The sequence below is a fragment of the Anabas testudineus genome, chromosome 6 (assembly GCF_900324465.2).
Source record: "Anabas testudineus chromosome 6, fAnaTes1.2, whole genome shotgun sequence".
NCBI classification, from domain to species: domain Eukaryota; kingdom Metazoa; phylum Chordata; class Actinopteri; order Anabantiformes; family Anabantidae; genus Anabas; species Anabas testudineus.
In genome coordinates, this window is record NC_046615.1 from 15471856 (window position 1) to 15485493 (window position 13638).

A 13638-nucleotide genomic window follows, 5' to 3' on the forward strand; every position below is an offset into this window, starting at 1 on the left:
CAATCACTGACTCAAAATGAAATATAGTACATTTGTTGAATTTATTCATAAGTTAGCAGAACATAAAAAGAAGGATTTTTCTTTGTACCACAGGCACAAAATAAACACGCCGCCTTGGCATGAGAACATAAGGCGTTGGGTTAATCTTCAGATCCGATTCAAATCATGCCACATGGGAAAAGTAAACAAACCAATTCCCTTCAGGTTGAATTAACTAAAACAGGACAAGACATGTTGCACAAACTGAAAATCAAATGTGACACAGCGCGATGAAAACAGTACATGAAGCACAATGATTTCTTTTCCTTTCAGTGAAATTAATATAAAATATTATCTGTAATAATATAAACCCAATAAATATGGTTTTAATACTGCATTGATACAAAAATATAATAATCAAAAACCACTAAAATCCACTTTTCACCAAAACTGTCAAACCAGAAACATGAGTGCATAGATAAGCATTTCACACAGAAGGCAGCCTCTGCAAAACATCATTATGATGAATGGACAATAAAGACATCACTGGTATGTTTAAGACAAAATACTCCTCCTGGATGTAAAAAAGGAGAACTGCTGCAGCAGGAGATAAATGTCAGCCTTATGTGATTTGCTAGACAACAATGTAAACCTTTCTTACTTCTTAAGTTTCAGCAGAAGACAAGCAGGTTCTCTGCATAAAGAAACTAGCTGTTAGTTTTTTTTACTGACAGTATGTTGATTCTACTTTAGTGGTCTGTTCAAGTCTACGCCAGAAAGAAATGAAGAATTAACTTGGTACTGCTCTAATCTAAAAAATTAAATATTTTCCCTGTGCTTCTCTGAACAAAACAAAAAAACTGTTGCTGATCTTTTGGTTTTAATCACTATTGACAAAATAAAAAAGATCAAAAGATTTTAATATGAGATTAAGATGATAGAAAATTAAGCCCGACATTTATGTGTCATTGTCACGACAGCTCTAATTGAGAATTTATTTATTTTTTTATATTCTCATTCATGATTTTTTTCCTTTACACCAAGAATATTCTTATTTCTCACTCTCAAACCCTAAACCCTATGATTACTTAAAGACATTAGTGTTATTTTGTAAAAACACACATGGATTGAAACAAACTATCTTCTGGCCCTGAGGTTATTACTCTACTGTCACCCTCCAATAATTGTGATTCTGTGAAATGTTATAAATCAATGATTCATGGACATTAAAAGCAAAGCCTACAAAGTAAATTGAAGTAGAGGAGATAAACTAATGGTAAACACTTTAACATAAACATAACAAACATAAAGATGCACATCGTCAGATGTGTCCCTTTCTGTTCTGCTTTACTGCTCTTTGTATCTTCCTCCTCAGTGGTTGCGGCTCTCGTTGCCTGGTTGCTCAGTGGTGTCAGTGCAGGTTTTGCAGTTGCGGTGCAGTTCAGTGCTCCTGTAGAGCTCTCTGACAGTGGTAGATCAGGCAGTCTGGCAGATCAGGGACCGGAGAGCGCATCCACACAGCCAGCATGCCCGCATGCACGCGGCAGTGCATCAGACAAGGCTGATTCCGGAGGACCTGGCAAGCTACAATACCTTCCATCCCTGTGGGGAGGATGATGATGAAGGAAACTTACTAACACTGTAAAATGCAGTTATCACATAAGGAAACAGTATGTATGTCAATGTTAAACCTTAAATATGTCACGGTATAAGATGTTCCAAAATTAACAAGCAGGAAACTAAACTGATGACTTGAAAATGACGAATGAATGAAATCTGAAGGATGTGAAATGTTTACAAAAGTTAGACAATTGTTATGCATCTATTAAATTGCTTGCTGAAAAAAGTGGCATGACATAATTTTCACACCACAGAGTCCAGGCCTCCACCCCACTGAGAATCTTTGGGATGTGCTGGAGAAGACTCCAGAAGAAGAGTCCGACTCTCCCATCATCAATACAAGATGGTAGTGCAAAAGGTGGAGTTAAGGTGGAGGTGGGTGAGCAGAACATAAAAAATTACCTATGATCTCCACAACATGAAGCTGAAGTTTCTTCTTCAGTACATTAAGAGTGGCTGTGAGAGGTTCCTGCCCATCACTGATCAGAGCCAGATTCTGTTTCGTGTCATGTGTGAAGGTGAGCCACATCGTCCCGTACTCCTCTGTAGATACCATCAATGGTCTGCGTGAAATGTGAAATAAAGTAAGCAACTCATGATTACTGAACAGCCAATTTAAATAAAAGTAGAGAAACACGTCACCTGATGAAGCTGGTTAGAGAGAGTTTGTATGAGAACTGTGCAGCCTGAGGCATCTCAGCACAGAAAAGGTAAGATACCATCCCAGTCACTTCGACATGAGCTGAAGGCCTCTTTACAGTCAGGGAATACTGACACACTGCTACACTGTGGCCTCTCACCTCCTCCACTGGACTGTCAGATGCAGAGGATACCTGAAAATAACAACGTCAGTAATATGAAAGATTGATAAGGGCAGCATTAGTCTTCATTAATAATTTTCAGCTGAATCCATTACCTCAAGTTGTTCTGAGTCAAGATCTAGTAGTGTCTGCTGAATGGCACAGTCAGATGAGTTGCTAATAAAAATAACTAGTACTAAGGAATCCTCTTTCTGCACATGACAGGCTGAGAGATGCAGGCACTGACTGGAGCACAGAGGAGTGATTTCAGAGTGGAAGAGTCCAGAGAGCTCTGCAGGAAGATGAGAACTCAGACAAATGTCTTTAGGTCTGTTTGGCTCTTCATGTGGAGAAGGAGCTGCAGCTGCCAAACCACTATCCCCAGTAAGATATCTTCCCTTTATTTTACTGTCAGTTAACTCAGCTTCTACATCACAGGTGCCATTAGGAGTAGTGTGCCCCCCTGAGACTTCAGATGTCTCCCCTGAGTTGATATTGGAGTCCAGCAGATTGTTACATAGCAAGTTATCCACAGTGCTGGGGGGAGAAACGAGGGAGTAGGATATTTGCGTGCCGGGCTCCGAAGACGAGCTCTGACCTTTGGCTTTCCTTCTGAATCGCTGGGGCGTCGCCTCTGATTTTCCCATCTGTGAGAATGAAAGCAAACAAATTTACAGTGATTCACTATATTCTGTGGTAGTGAGAGGGTGAATTCCCATGTTAAGCACCAGAAAAGTCTACAATAACACATCCAAAATGCTATACTCCATTTAGGTTCTACCTAAATAGAAGTAAAAGGTGTTGATCAAGAAAAATGACAAACACCAAGTGGTTCCAGCTTCTTTCTCCAGCTACAATTTAATGCTCTTGTTTGTATTATGTGGCAGTGCCTTAAATAGGCTGACCATAGCCTCAGAGACTTTATAAAAACGTGATATTCAGCAGTTTCTGACATTTTATAGACTAAACAACTGGAACTAATTCAATACATTCATGTCAGATGTCAGCAGATTCTTTACTTTATTATTTCCAGCTGCTAGAAGTAGGAACTTAAATCTAAACTATTTTCATATTGCATTTATAATATTTATTTATAACAACTCCAAATAAAGTGCAGCTCCAACTAAAACAGATAAAAGTGAGCATACAGAAGCATTTGTAAGCTCACCAGACACACAGAGCTTTGAGAGCCGAGGCCGACAAACAGTGAAGAGGCCAACTGCTGTTTCTCTGGCTCAGGTTCAGAGGTCTGTGTCGGAGTGGCAGCTTGACTTTGTGAGCCGTCATCTTCAGCCTGATGGTTGGGGGACCGGACGGGACTGGGAGCCTCTATCTGGACAGCCTCCTCCATGAGCTCCTTCTGTGACAAGTAGCCCTCCCTTCCCCACACCCTCTTCACTCCATCCAGCTTCAGAGTTGTAGAGCTGAGACACAAAGAGCAAATCACCAGTTAGTTAAAGTAAAGTAAAAAAAATTAACGTAGTTTTGTGAGCAGAGGTATGCATGTGTTTACATACCCTCCTTTGTGTGAGAGGTCAGTGCTATCTCCTGACAGACCAGAGCTCATGGACAACAGTGTGGGAGACTGTCTGTCTGCAATGTTGCAGGACGACATGCTGATCGGCAGGGACAGGCCATACGGCTCCAGGCTTAACACTGAGACACACAACAGTCAGAACATATCCAAACAAGACTGTACTGTATATACGCTTCCAAATCTGCCACAGGCTAAACGTTCTCGTTGATTTTACCTTTTGCCTGAACGAGTTCCTCCTGCCGTTGATGGGGAGGCTTGTATGGCGCAGCGCCAGCAGCCAACGCCTCTGACACAAATCCATCCAGGAATGACAGAGATGAATCCACCTGGAGACCAGCGTTATCACAACTTTAATGTCCCCTTTAATGTCTCCTCTCATTTGTAAAAGTTGCTGTAAATATTTTAAGTAAGCAGAGAAAGTATTTGTATATTCAGAATATTATTCATGTTCTCTAAGTGACTGAATGCAGCTCTGTGGTTAACCCCACCCTTCAGACTACTCTAGACATGAAGAGTAGAAGTAAAAGAGCTGCTATGATGATCCCCATTATTTTGGTCAATATTGTCATTAATCTAATTGACTGTGTGTCACAGAAGGCAAGTGTAAGCAGGATGTTTTCAAACCATTAGATAATGAGCTCTTACTTTGCCAGAGAAGGAGGAACTACAAAGTTACACGATCTGTAAAGGCACTAAATCATTTTAGTGTTTTTGGCAATTTCACCAAAGTTTGATACTGTGGACATTTAAAACATAATAATAATGTTTCTATGTTATTAATATACAATCACAATGTGCTACACTTTGGCTTTGACCCTTGTTATTGTAATTCTGAAGCCTTGCATATATGTTACCTCCAGTGGCTCCAAGTTAGCGTCTCTAGGTAGCACCCTAGGCTGTAGATCAGAGTCTTGGCTGAGGTGCTGCAGCTCCTGCGCCCTTTTGTCTCAGTACTGTGTCCATTGAGCTGCTGTATGTTTCAGAAACCTCCTGAGTTACAGAAAGACCATTCCCACCCTGACAGAGCTTGGTCATTGCCATGAGGACCCAGCTCTTGGTTTCACTGCTGGTTTGTTTCATGTCCAACACTTTGGCCAACAATCTTAGGACTGTTGCTGGTTCAAGTTCTTCCTTCAAATAAGAGTATTCACCTAGGACCTGATCAAGACAAAGAGGACACAAATTTTCAGTGCATATAACAAATACAGAAGCCACTGTAATAATTTTCCTTCTGCTCCTTCCTGTTCTTATTTTTATTACATAGTAATTATACACACCGCTCATTGTGCAAACAGCACTCACCCAGCTGATCACTTGGAGGAAGCGCTGTGGCAGTTTGCCAGGCTCTCCTTGGAGCAGAGAAATATATGAATCCACTGCAAACAGCCTCAACTTCCTGTCTTCCTCCACACTGTCAAATCCTGGGCCATTAAAGAGAAATTAAGCATCATTGTGTTCTAATTAGCCCATAAACAAATGACTAAACTGAAATATCACAACACAGAAACAGCATAGAACAAGTTGAATGTGTGGTTATTTCACCCTCAGAGAGCAGTTTAAGGAAATTGTTTGGGATGTCAGGCTGCATCATATCTCCACCCACTGAAAACACTGTGTTCATGGTCTCAATGAACCATTCGTTGTCCGGTGCATATGTATAATGTTAATAGGAAAAAGAAACACAGCAGATAAAAAGACACGAGGTACAGAAGCTTCAATGACAGCTTGCTATTTAAGACTAAATTACTGAGTTTTACTGCAGAAGATATGCATGTGTTGTACTTTACTTTACTGGTAACTTTACAGTGGGGAGACTAAGAAATTCAGCTGTAGTTCACTGTTGCTTTATCACTCAGGCAATAAACCTGGCCTATATTTTAGCCCAGTGAATACAATAATTAATGCTTAGAAATATCATTAATTAAAGTGGGTCTATAAACAATATTTATATTAGTGTAATTGTGACTGGTTTATTAAACCACAGACATTTTTCAAGGTGCAGTCACTTCTGGAAGGATATTTTTCTGCCAGTTCTGCCACCTTCCCCACCAGGTCAGTGGAAGTGTAGTCATCTTTACTCATGCACAGAAACTCCAGCATCTTTTCAACAATGACTGTGACATTCTGGGCATTGGTGATCCGAAAAAGCAACTCCAGTGTCTGCAAGACAACAAACAATGCACCAAATCCTGTAAACAAGCCTGAGACACCAAATTTCAGACTACTCAGTATCTCCCTCACCTCTCGCTTGACGATGAGGTCAGGGTGATCGAGACACTCTATGATGGTCATCTGATGCTGCAATGCCAGTTTAGGATCTTGCTGGACCACATAGGTAAGAGCCTTTAAGCCTAAAACAAAACCAAATAAATAGAATTCATAGGTGAAACTTTGTCTATCAATGGAGAAAAATCACTTATATTAAGTCTTGTTTAAATCATACTTATTTTCTTACCTAGATATTTGAGATTTATCTTCGGTGACAGAACAAAGTTGCCAATGCACTTTGCAGCTTTTTCCAAAAGTCCGGATTTAGGATGAATTGTGTAAATACATTTTACACTCTCATATAATATTGCTGAAAAGAAACAGATTCATCATTAGCTGAAGGAATTATTTAAATCATTCTGACGCTACTCTAAATTTGACATACCATAGGTGATGTTATGGTTCATCTCTGCTCTTCGTAAAGACTCGTCAAGGACTTCGTACATGATCTCACTTGTACTGTGAACACAGAGCAAGTTTATATGGTCTATTTGCAAGAATTCATCTTCATAGCACAACAACATGGACCCACTTAGTCGGAAGACAGAATACTGAAGTATTAATCACCTCTGGTCATTTTTTCCAAGTAAGGACAATATTCTGAGAAGCTGGATTTGAAGCCATGGAGCAGGAATACTGTGATAGTTAAAATCCATGGGCAGCTTCCCTCCCACCACCTGCTTCAATATTGTGACAAAGCTTGATGTCAGGTCCTTATAACCTTCTGGATTCTCCTGTAACAAAAGAAAATACATCACAGGAGCAGGTTACACCACAGCAGATCAAACCAAGAGGTAACCAAACAAACAATTTTAAAATCCAGAAAAATAAATTACTTGGATCATCTGTAAGTAGATGTGTAGTGAGGCTGTCATCACTCCAGGATCCCTGTCACACAGAGCTTGACGAAACTTGTTATGGATGTGCTGAACTTGATTTGGTGCAATTAGGTAGAATTTATATAGTGCCAGGACTGCTTTTCGTCGAATGATTTCTCTACACATACGTAACAAAATATTTGCAAATCATTAAGTACATTTAAATCATACAGATAACTATGGAGCAGTGAAAATGTTCTACTTTGCTCCGTAGATAACTAATCAAATAGGAAAGAAAAATAAAACATTTCTTACTTTGGGTGATTAAGTTTCTCTTCCACCAGAGGAAGGATTGCAGGTATCATATCTCTAGGGAAAATTTGGCTGACAACAGTTAAAGCCATGCACACTTCAATAAGATTTGTGCTCTGAAGATCCTGTAAACACAAAATGCATAAACATTCCTTGTTCTTGTTCAGTGTTAAAATAAGAAAACCAACAAAACTGACACCTACCTTCAATACAGTGTTCACAAGGAGAAGTAGCAGCTCATGACTTTCATTCAGGAACAATGACACAGCGAGGTAACCTGCAAGCAGCATAAAAAACTATGTAGGAAGATATGGCGAATCTGTTTCACAGAGCAATAAAATTGTTGTGATAACAAACAACGATGGTTCTCAAAAATCACTAGTTACCATGAACCTTGTAAAGAACAAGAGAAAGAGTAAGTATTGTGAGTATGGTAAATTTTCAAAACAACATACCGACTCTTTTTTCCAGAACAGTGCCTTGTTGTGCAAGTTTGATCGCATGAATGTAGCTGAATGAAGCCTCATAGCCCAGCATTTCACAGTAAATCGCTCTCACCATGAGCTCCTTCATCTGCCTCTGAATCAGATAATGACAAAAGCAAGATGTAAACAGATCTGTATGATCTGGTTTCTTGTGCAGGACCAAAGCAGAAAATCAGGACAACCTTACCATAGAGGTGTTAGGAGAGGACACCTGTTCTTTAATAGACACAAGTTCACGCTGAATAAGTTTCTCTTCTTCCTGAACAGGGGAAACACAGTAAAGGTTAATAACATTTAACTGTTGCAAACATTGATAGTTGCATTGTTTGCATTTCCAGGTCTATTTTCACCTTCATATCCACATGATAATAACACAGCAGAAACGACTCACTTGCTGTAAGGTCTGGCCAATCCAGCTTAAAACATGGCATGACATAATTAGCATGTATTAAGTGCGTAAAAAACAAACCTATTTTAATTAGCTTAGCAAGCTAACTAACGTTGTAGTTTACCATCAGTAACTAAGATGCCTAACGTTTTGCCTAAGCAGCAGTTTTAGAGGTCAGACTCACATGTTTGGACGTTAGCTCTGTGATTCCTCTGATGAGGTTTCCTAGTTTTGAGGTGGAGGACAGTTTTGCAGATCCAGGCTGGGAATCTAGAGACAGGAGGCTAGGCAGAGCTGTCAGGGTCTTCTCCACAACATCGCTCATTTTGACAGCGAAAAACGCGCTCGGCAGCTCGTTTCTTTATTTCAAAATGAAGGTATCTCATCTATCATCTGTCCATCCCGGCGAGTTTCCTACACAGAGGCAGTGAACGGTACCTGTTAAACATTTATGGTGAAATGCTAGCTTACCAGTCGGCCACTGTTTTGATTCAGCAGAATAACTGTGTTGGTGACGTCACTTCCGTTTGTATTCAACAAACTTTATTAAAAACTTGAAACCAACACAGGGACGACTGACTGAGATAATATAACTTTAAAAAACAACAGTGAGACAAACAGTTATGATATTCAAAACTCAGTTTATTATGTTTTTAATATTTAGATAAACAGTCCTTTTCATAACTGTACACTAAACTACAATAAAGTAATTACAGTAAAAATGAAATTACAGCCATTGGACAACTGCATTAAAATTAATACATTCTAAGATTTTAAACATGTTCTTTATATATTGGCATTTAGATGTCTAGTGGCAGAATAGCTGTTCAGGATATCTGAAGTGTGCATTGAGCAATAAGTGGCTTCCACAGCTGGAACCAAAAAGAGATGAAAGATAAACCATATTTTACGATCATAGGGATGAAAAATACACATATTGTAGTTTTACATGATATTGTACTTTCCTGCTTTAGAATAATATTGGCAGGTGAGTTGCTGTCAAGAATAAAGGTGAAGAATGGAGAAGGCTTGTGTGGTAGACATTGTGTAAAATTAAAAATACATTAATCTGTTGTGTATTTCAAATTTTAATAAACTACAAAATTGTACTTTTGGTCATATTTTGTGCCTCCTTCATATTTAATAATATTTTAAATTTATTCAGACTAACTACTTGATTCATTCTACAACCCAATTCTTACCAACATCCCTCACATTCACACATTTTTTACTTACAGTGATGCCACAAATCCCCATCCTTCTCTCTCTAATTTCTTATTATGTAGCATGACTAAGTCTGGCCAAGTGAGATGGCGGCCTTCATAGAAACCTTGCTAGTTCTCCTGCAAATGTATTTTCTTCCATAAATTGCATTCTTCCAAATATTTTTTGTGAAATAAAAAAACAAAAACAAGTAAACAAGTCATGCCTTTATGTGGGCACATACAATACATCACTTTATTGTGTCATTTCTATCCTAGACTGATGCTAGTCACTACCAATGTTATTTTCTTTCAATATACATTGTACATCTTAAGTTGTAACCATAAGTACTTCTGTGCAGTTTTCTTTAAATTTTACTTTAATCTAAGCGTGCCATTTGGTTTAATAACTCTCTGAAATATGCCTAACCTGGCCATTAGACTAGAATATATACAAAGCTATTGATATGCTCTATGTACAACCAAAACTGAGTCTCTATTTCTGTGATTGTACTCTAGCAAACAGAAACATCAGTGTGTCTTCAGAAGTTTTGTCTACCATTTAATGCTCTGTTTCTTCATCCTTAAGCCCAGATCTGGAAATAAAGAAGAGCACACATCACAACACAATACATCACCATCTAGGTCAGTGCCGATTGTAAAGTGGTCAGGTCAGATAATAAGAGGTATTTCATACCCGAAGAGTGTGGTCCCAGGAACCTGTGCAGAAGGCAGTCCCATCTGGAGAAACACGCAGTGTACTAACACGGTTCTCATGCCCAAACAGGATAGAGACCCGTGTTCCTTTAAGAACATCCCAAACATTTATGGTGTAGTCATTGTAGCCACCAAACAGTAGCCGGCCTGCAGAAAAGCACAAACCTTATCTTTAAGCTATGCAGGAATTGAATCGCTGTCGGCTTGAAGGGAATATGAGTACATATCTTACCACTTAGAGAGAAATCAACACTGGAGACCCCAAAAATGATGCTTTCTTTGGAATAAATCGCCACCTCTCTGTCCGCCCTTAGGTCATAAAGACGGCACTGTAACAAAGGACAGCGTTTGTTTGTATCAACAGAGTTTTGAACATGAATATTACAAAGTGGAATCAAATTATTCTATATGTGTTATTTTTACACATTTAGATTACATATTAGAGTTGATGTGATTTTTATTTCTAAAATGTACTCCTTTAAGATGAAATCTGTCTAACTGAATACTTACTGTAGCATCATCTGAGCCAGATGCAAATGCATCTCCACTGGGATAGTATCTATTTAAAAAACACAGACAGCCACAGTTGGGAACAAATTACTTTCCTAACACTCTAGGCAGGGTTTAAAATATATATGACTACATCTGGGTTTTAGTGACCCCCAGTGGTGGTATAAAGAGGATAAAGGGGCACAGAATGAACCAGGCAAAACATTCATAAAACCAATTTTCACCAGAGCTGTTGAGTTTTTCTACAAACAAAAACACTGGTTCAGAATAGGAAAGGTGTTACAACATGCAGGAGCTTAAAAATATCTCAGAGCCATTTGGAGGCAGTCACTCACCGCACACTATTTATGTCTGATTCATGAGTTTCAAAGGATTGAATACACTGTCCTGAACGCATGTCCCACACATTGGCCTTCTTATCACAACCCTGCAATGATATAAAATCATGCAGAACATGACTAAATACTTAATGTAAATAAAAATAATCCAGTGAAGATGAAAACATGATAATAAGTAATGAAAACTTAAGGACAAGCATCCTCACCCCAGAAACAAATGTATTTCCAGTCTCGGAGGGAGCCAGGTCCAGGCAGAGCACGTCTGCTGCGTGTCCATGGAAACTCTGCAACAGCTGCCCACTCTCAACATCCCATAATGCACATGTACCATCACCACTGGATGTCAGGATCTTTAACACAAACAAGCAATGAGGAGGAAGAAAGTTTAGTAAAAGTCCATATGGAGAAGGCACAGGTTTAAATGTTCAAACCCGAAGACACTGACAGTTGTGTTTGAACTTGATTTGTTACAAAGACAGATGCAAAACATGAAATGTGTGATGCAATAAACTGTTTTTCTGTTCTGTACTGGGGAAAAGACCCACCTGCATATCTGAGTTGGTGAAGCTACAGGCAGACAGGTAGTTTGTGTGCATGGCCACTGACTTCTTCTTCGCAGCCAAGTTTTCATTCTTGTCCAGGGACAGAGGATACACCGAGCATTTATTATCCAGGCCCCTGGGACAGAAAACAACCCCAGTTTACCAAAAAACATCCCATAGACCCCGATCGGATCATCATGAGACACTCACCCACAGGCTACAGCGCAGCCAGATGGCGCGTAGGCACAGGCCATCACCCAGGTGCAAGGCATTGTCACAGCGTGCTCCTAATGAACATCAAAAGATGAAACTGCATGAGCTGCACCGGGGCAGTGAGATGAATCACATTCATTAGACATAATTAGAGCAGAACAGCAAGTTGTATGTTTTATTGTGGTCAGTCTCTTTATTTTCTAGTATCTCCTCCCTTTCACTCTAATGTATAAACAGGGCCTTTCGGGTAATTTAGGATGCTGGAGACATGTAGACTCTGTCTTAATCCAATCCTTCTAATCACAAGTGCTTAGAGAAAGAGAGAAGCAACGCTCTATTACTTAGACAGTGGGATGAAACATTACATTCCAGTGTTATAGTTTAATAGTGTAAATATTGATGTCCTTATAATTGTATTTTTAATATGCTACATTTCTGCTGTGACTTCTCTTGTTTTAGATTTCACACTGAAAATGCAACCACACTTTGTTGTTGTGCTTATAATTGTTATTGTATAAAATTATGACTTTAACTAAAATAAAATGTCACAAACCTTCTTTGTATAATTGCCAGCTTTGGTCTTTTCAAAATTTAAAATAGTAAATGCTACTTATTGTCCTTGCAAAATGAATAAAATTCAAATAAAATAATCTGAGAGAGTGTAATCACTTGCGGAAAGGACAGCGGACACACATGTTTGTGCAGGTTTGTGAGAGTATTTGCATGTTCTACATCAATAATGATAATGTTTTGTTTTATAATGCATTTATAATAATATGCACATTTAAAAAATCTGTTACCTTGTTGGTGGTGAAAGCGTCCCATACAATGACCTTTCCATCCTACAAAACAGATTAGAGCAAAAACAATGGGAAACACGTTTGCTGGAGATCTGATTTAGCTGCCAGGTGGATCTAAACTCACCTGTGAGGAGCTCACGATCCTCCTCTTGTCCTTACACCAGTCCATACACAGAACTTTGTTGCCATGTCCTTTCAGAGTCCTTCGGGTCTTCATGACAAACTGACCCAGCCCCTCCACTTTCTCTGCCACCTGATGTACTGCACACACACACACACACTTACAACAGGCTTTACATGAACACTGACACCTCTAGAAACTCTCTTTTAATATTAAACTACATGGGGTCAACGCCTTAAATGTGTCGTGTTGTCTAATTGCTCATGAGCATCGCATTAAAAATGCATTAGAAATCGCTTGTATCTAGTTTTTTTACCCTCTTATTTTACATCTCTACTATTACCTCGTCTTGCTGAGACATGATTGGTCACAAACACTACACAGAACATGTTTGGAAAGAAGCACTCGGATATAAAATGGGTAGGCAAACAAACAGCCTGTCAAATGTGGAGAAACGTCAGCACCACCAGGTCAATAATCAACCCTCGACAAATTCACACCCCTCTCAATCGGACGTTTCTGACCTCTGCAGACAGATTTAAGGCTATATCAGCACATTTGATGCTGTTTGTCCCGTCGGACCCGCGGGGGTGAACCGAGGCCTCTCCATTTTCAGCACTCACACTCGACATCGTGCAGCTTCGCTCTTTCCTCCTCCAGCTTCGACTTCAGCGTCTCCGATTCCGTTTTGAGATGAGCCAGAGTCTCATTCAGCTGTACCTCCTGTGTCGCCATTTCAGGGATTACAGGGGATCTCATATATTTCCTTTGTGCAGGCAGCGATCGGCGGCGAAAAGGCTTAAAGCGGAGCTAGCAGATGATGCTGCTGTCATGACGTCAGAGGGAGAAGATGCTCCTCCAGTTTCCAGAGCAGGAGGAGGGAGGAGGAGGAGGAGGAGGAGGAGGATCCTGCATCCTGGTGATGCTTCTGCTCCCCACAGGCTGCATCCTCAGCTGCGCCCGGCCTCACTGCTCCACAGCTAAATGT

At 39.7% G+C, this 13638-nt stretch overlaps 2 protein-coding genes across 2 annotated transcripts; both read right to left on the reverse strand.

The window, feature by feature from the left end:
- Positions 1–22: 22 nt before the first annotated feature.
- Positions 23–8712, reverse strand: ap4e1 (adaptor related protein complex 4 subunit epsilon 1). The gene is given in 22 exon segments (XM_026365442.1): positions 23–1581; positions 2002–2162; positions 2242–2432; positions 2516–3046; positions 3568–3823; positions 3917–4055; positions 4151–4262; positions 4791–4877; positions 4879–5094; positions 5239–5357; positions 5479–5591; positions 5957–6096; positions 6178–6287; positions 6392–6514; positions 6590–6663; positions 6772–6938; positions 7041–7200; positions 7338–7459; positions 7538–7611; positions 7790–7913; positions 8007–8078; positions 8392–8712. Coding segments are annotated over 22 exon segments (3393 nt in total). The 5' UTR covers positions 8533–8712; the 3' UTR covers positions 23–1420.
- Positions 8713–8849: 137 nt separating this feature from the next.
- gnb5a (guanine nucleotide binding protein (G protein), beta 5a) lies at positions 8850–13470 on the reverse strand. Its single transcript, XM_026365730.1, has 11 exons — positions 13274–13470; positions 12654–12790; positions 12530–12571; positions 11727–11803; positions 11520–11652; positions 11181–11324; positions 10972–11063; positions 10637–10685; positions 10359–10455; positions 10107–10273; positions 8850–10005 (listed from the first exon to the last, which is right to left on the reverse strand). Exons 1-11 carry the CDS (start codon positions 13407–13409, stop codon positions 9994–9996), a joined length of 1086 nt encoding a protein of 361 aa, XP_026221515.1. The 5' UTR covers positions 13410–13470; the 3' UTR covers positions 8850–9993.
- Positions 13471–13638: the final 168 nt, after the last annotated feature.

Bases quoted from the DNA above. Each gene is read 5' to 3' on its own strand.
- gnb5a (XM_026365730.1), bottom strand. From the start codon at position 13,409: ATGAGATCCCCTGTAATCCCTGAAATGGCGACACAGGAGGTACAGCTG. The intron at 11,325-11,519 runs GTGGGTCTTTTC...TTTGTGTTAAAG, and splicing joins TCACCAACTCAGATATGCAG to ATCCTGACATCCAGTGGTGA. The intron at 10,274-10,358 runs GTAAGATATGTA...GCTTTTCTGCAG, and splicing joins TGTTGATTTCTCTCTAAGTG to GCCGGCTACTGTTTGGTGGC.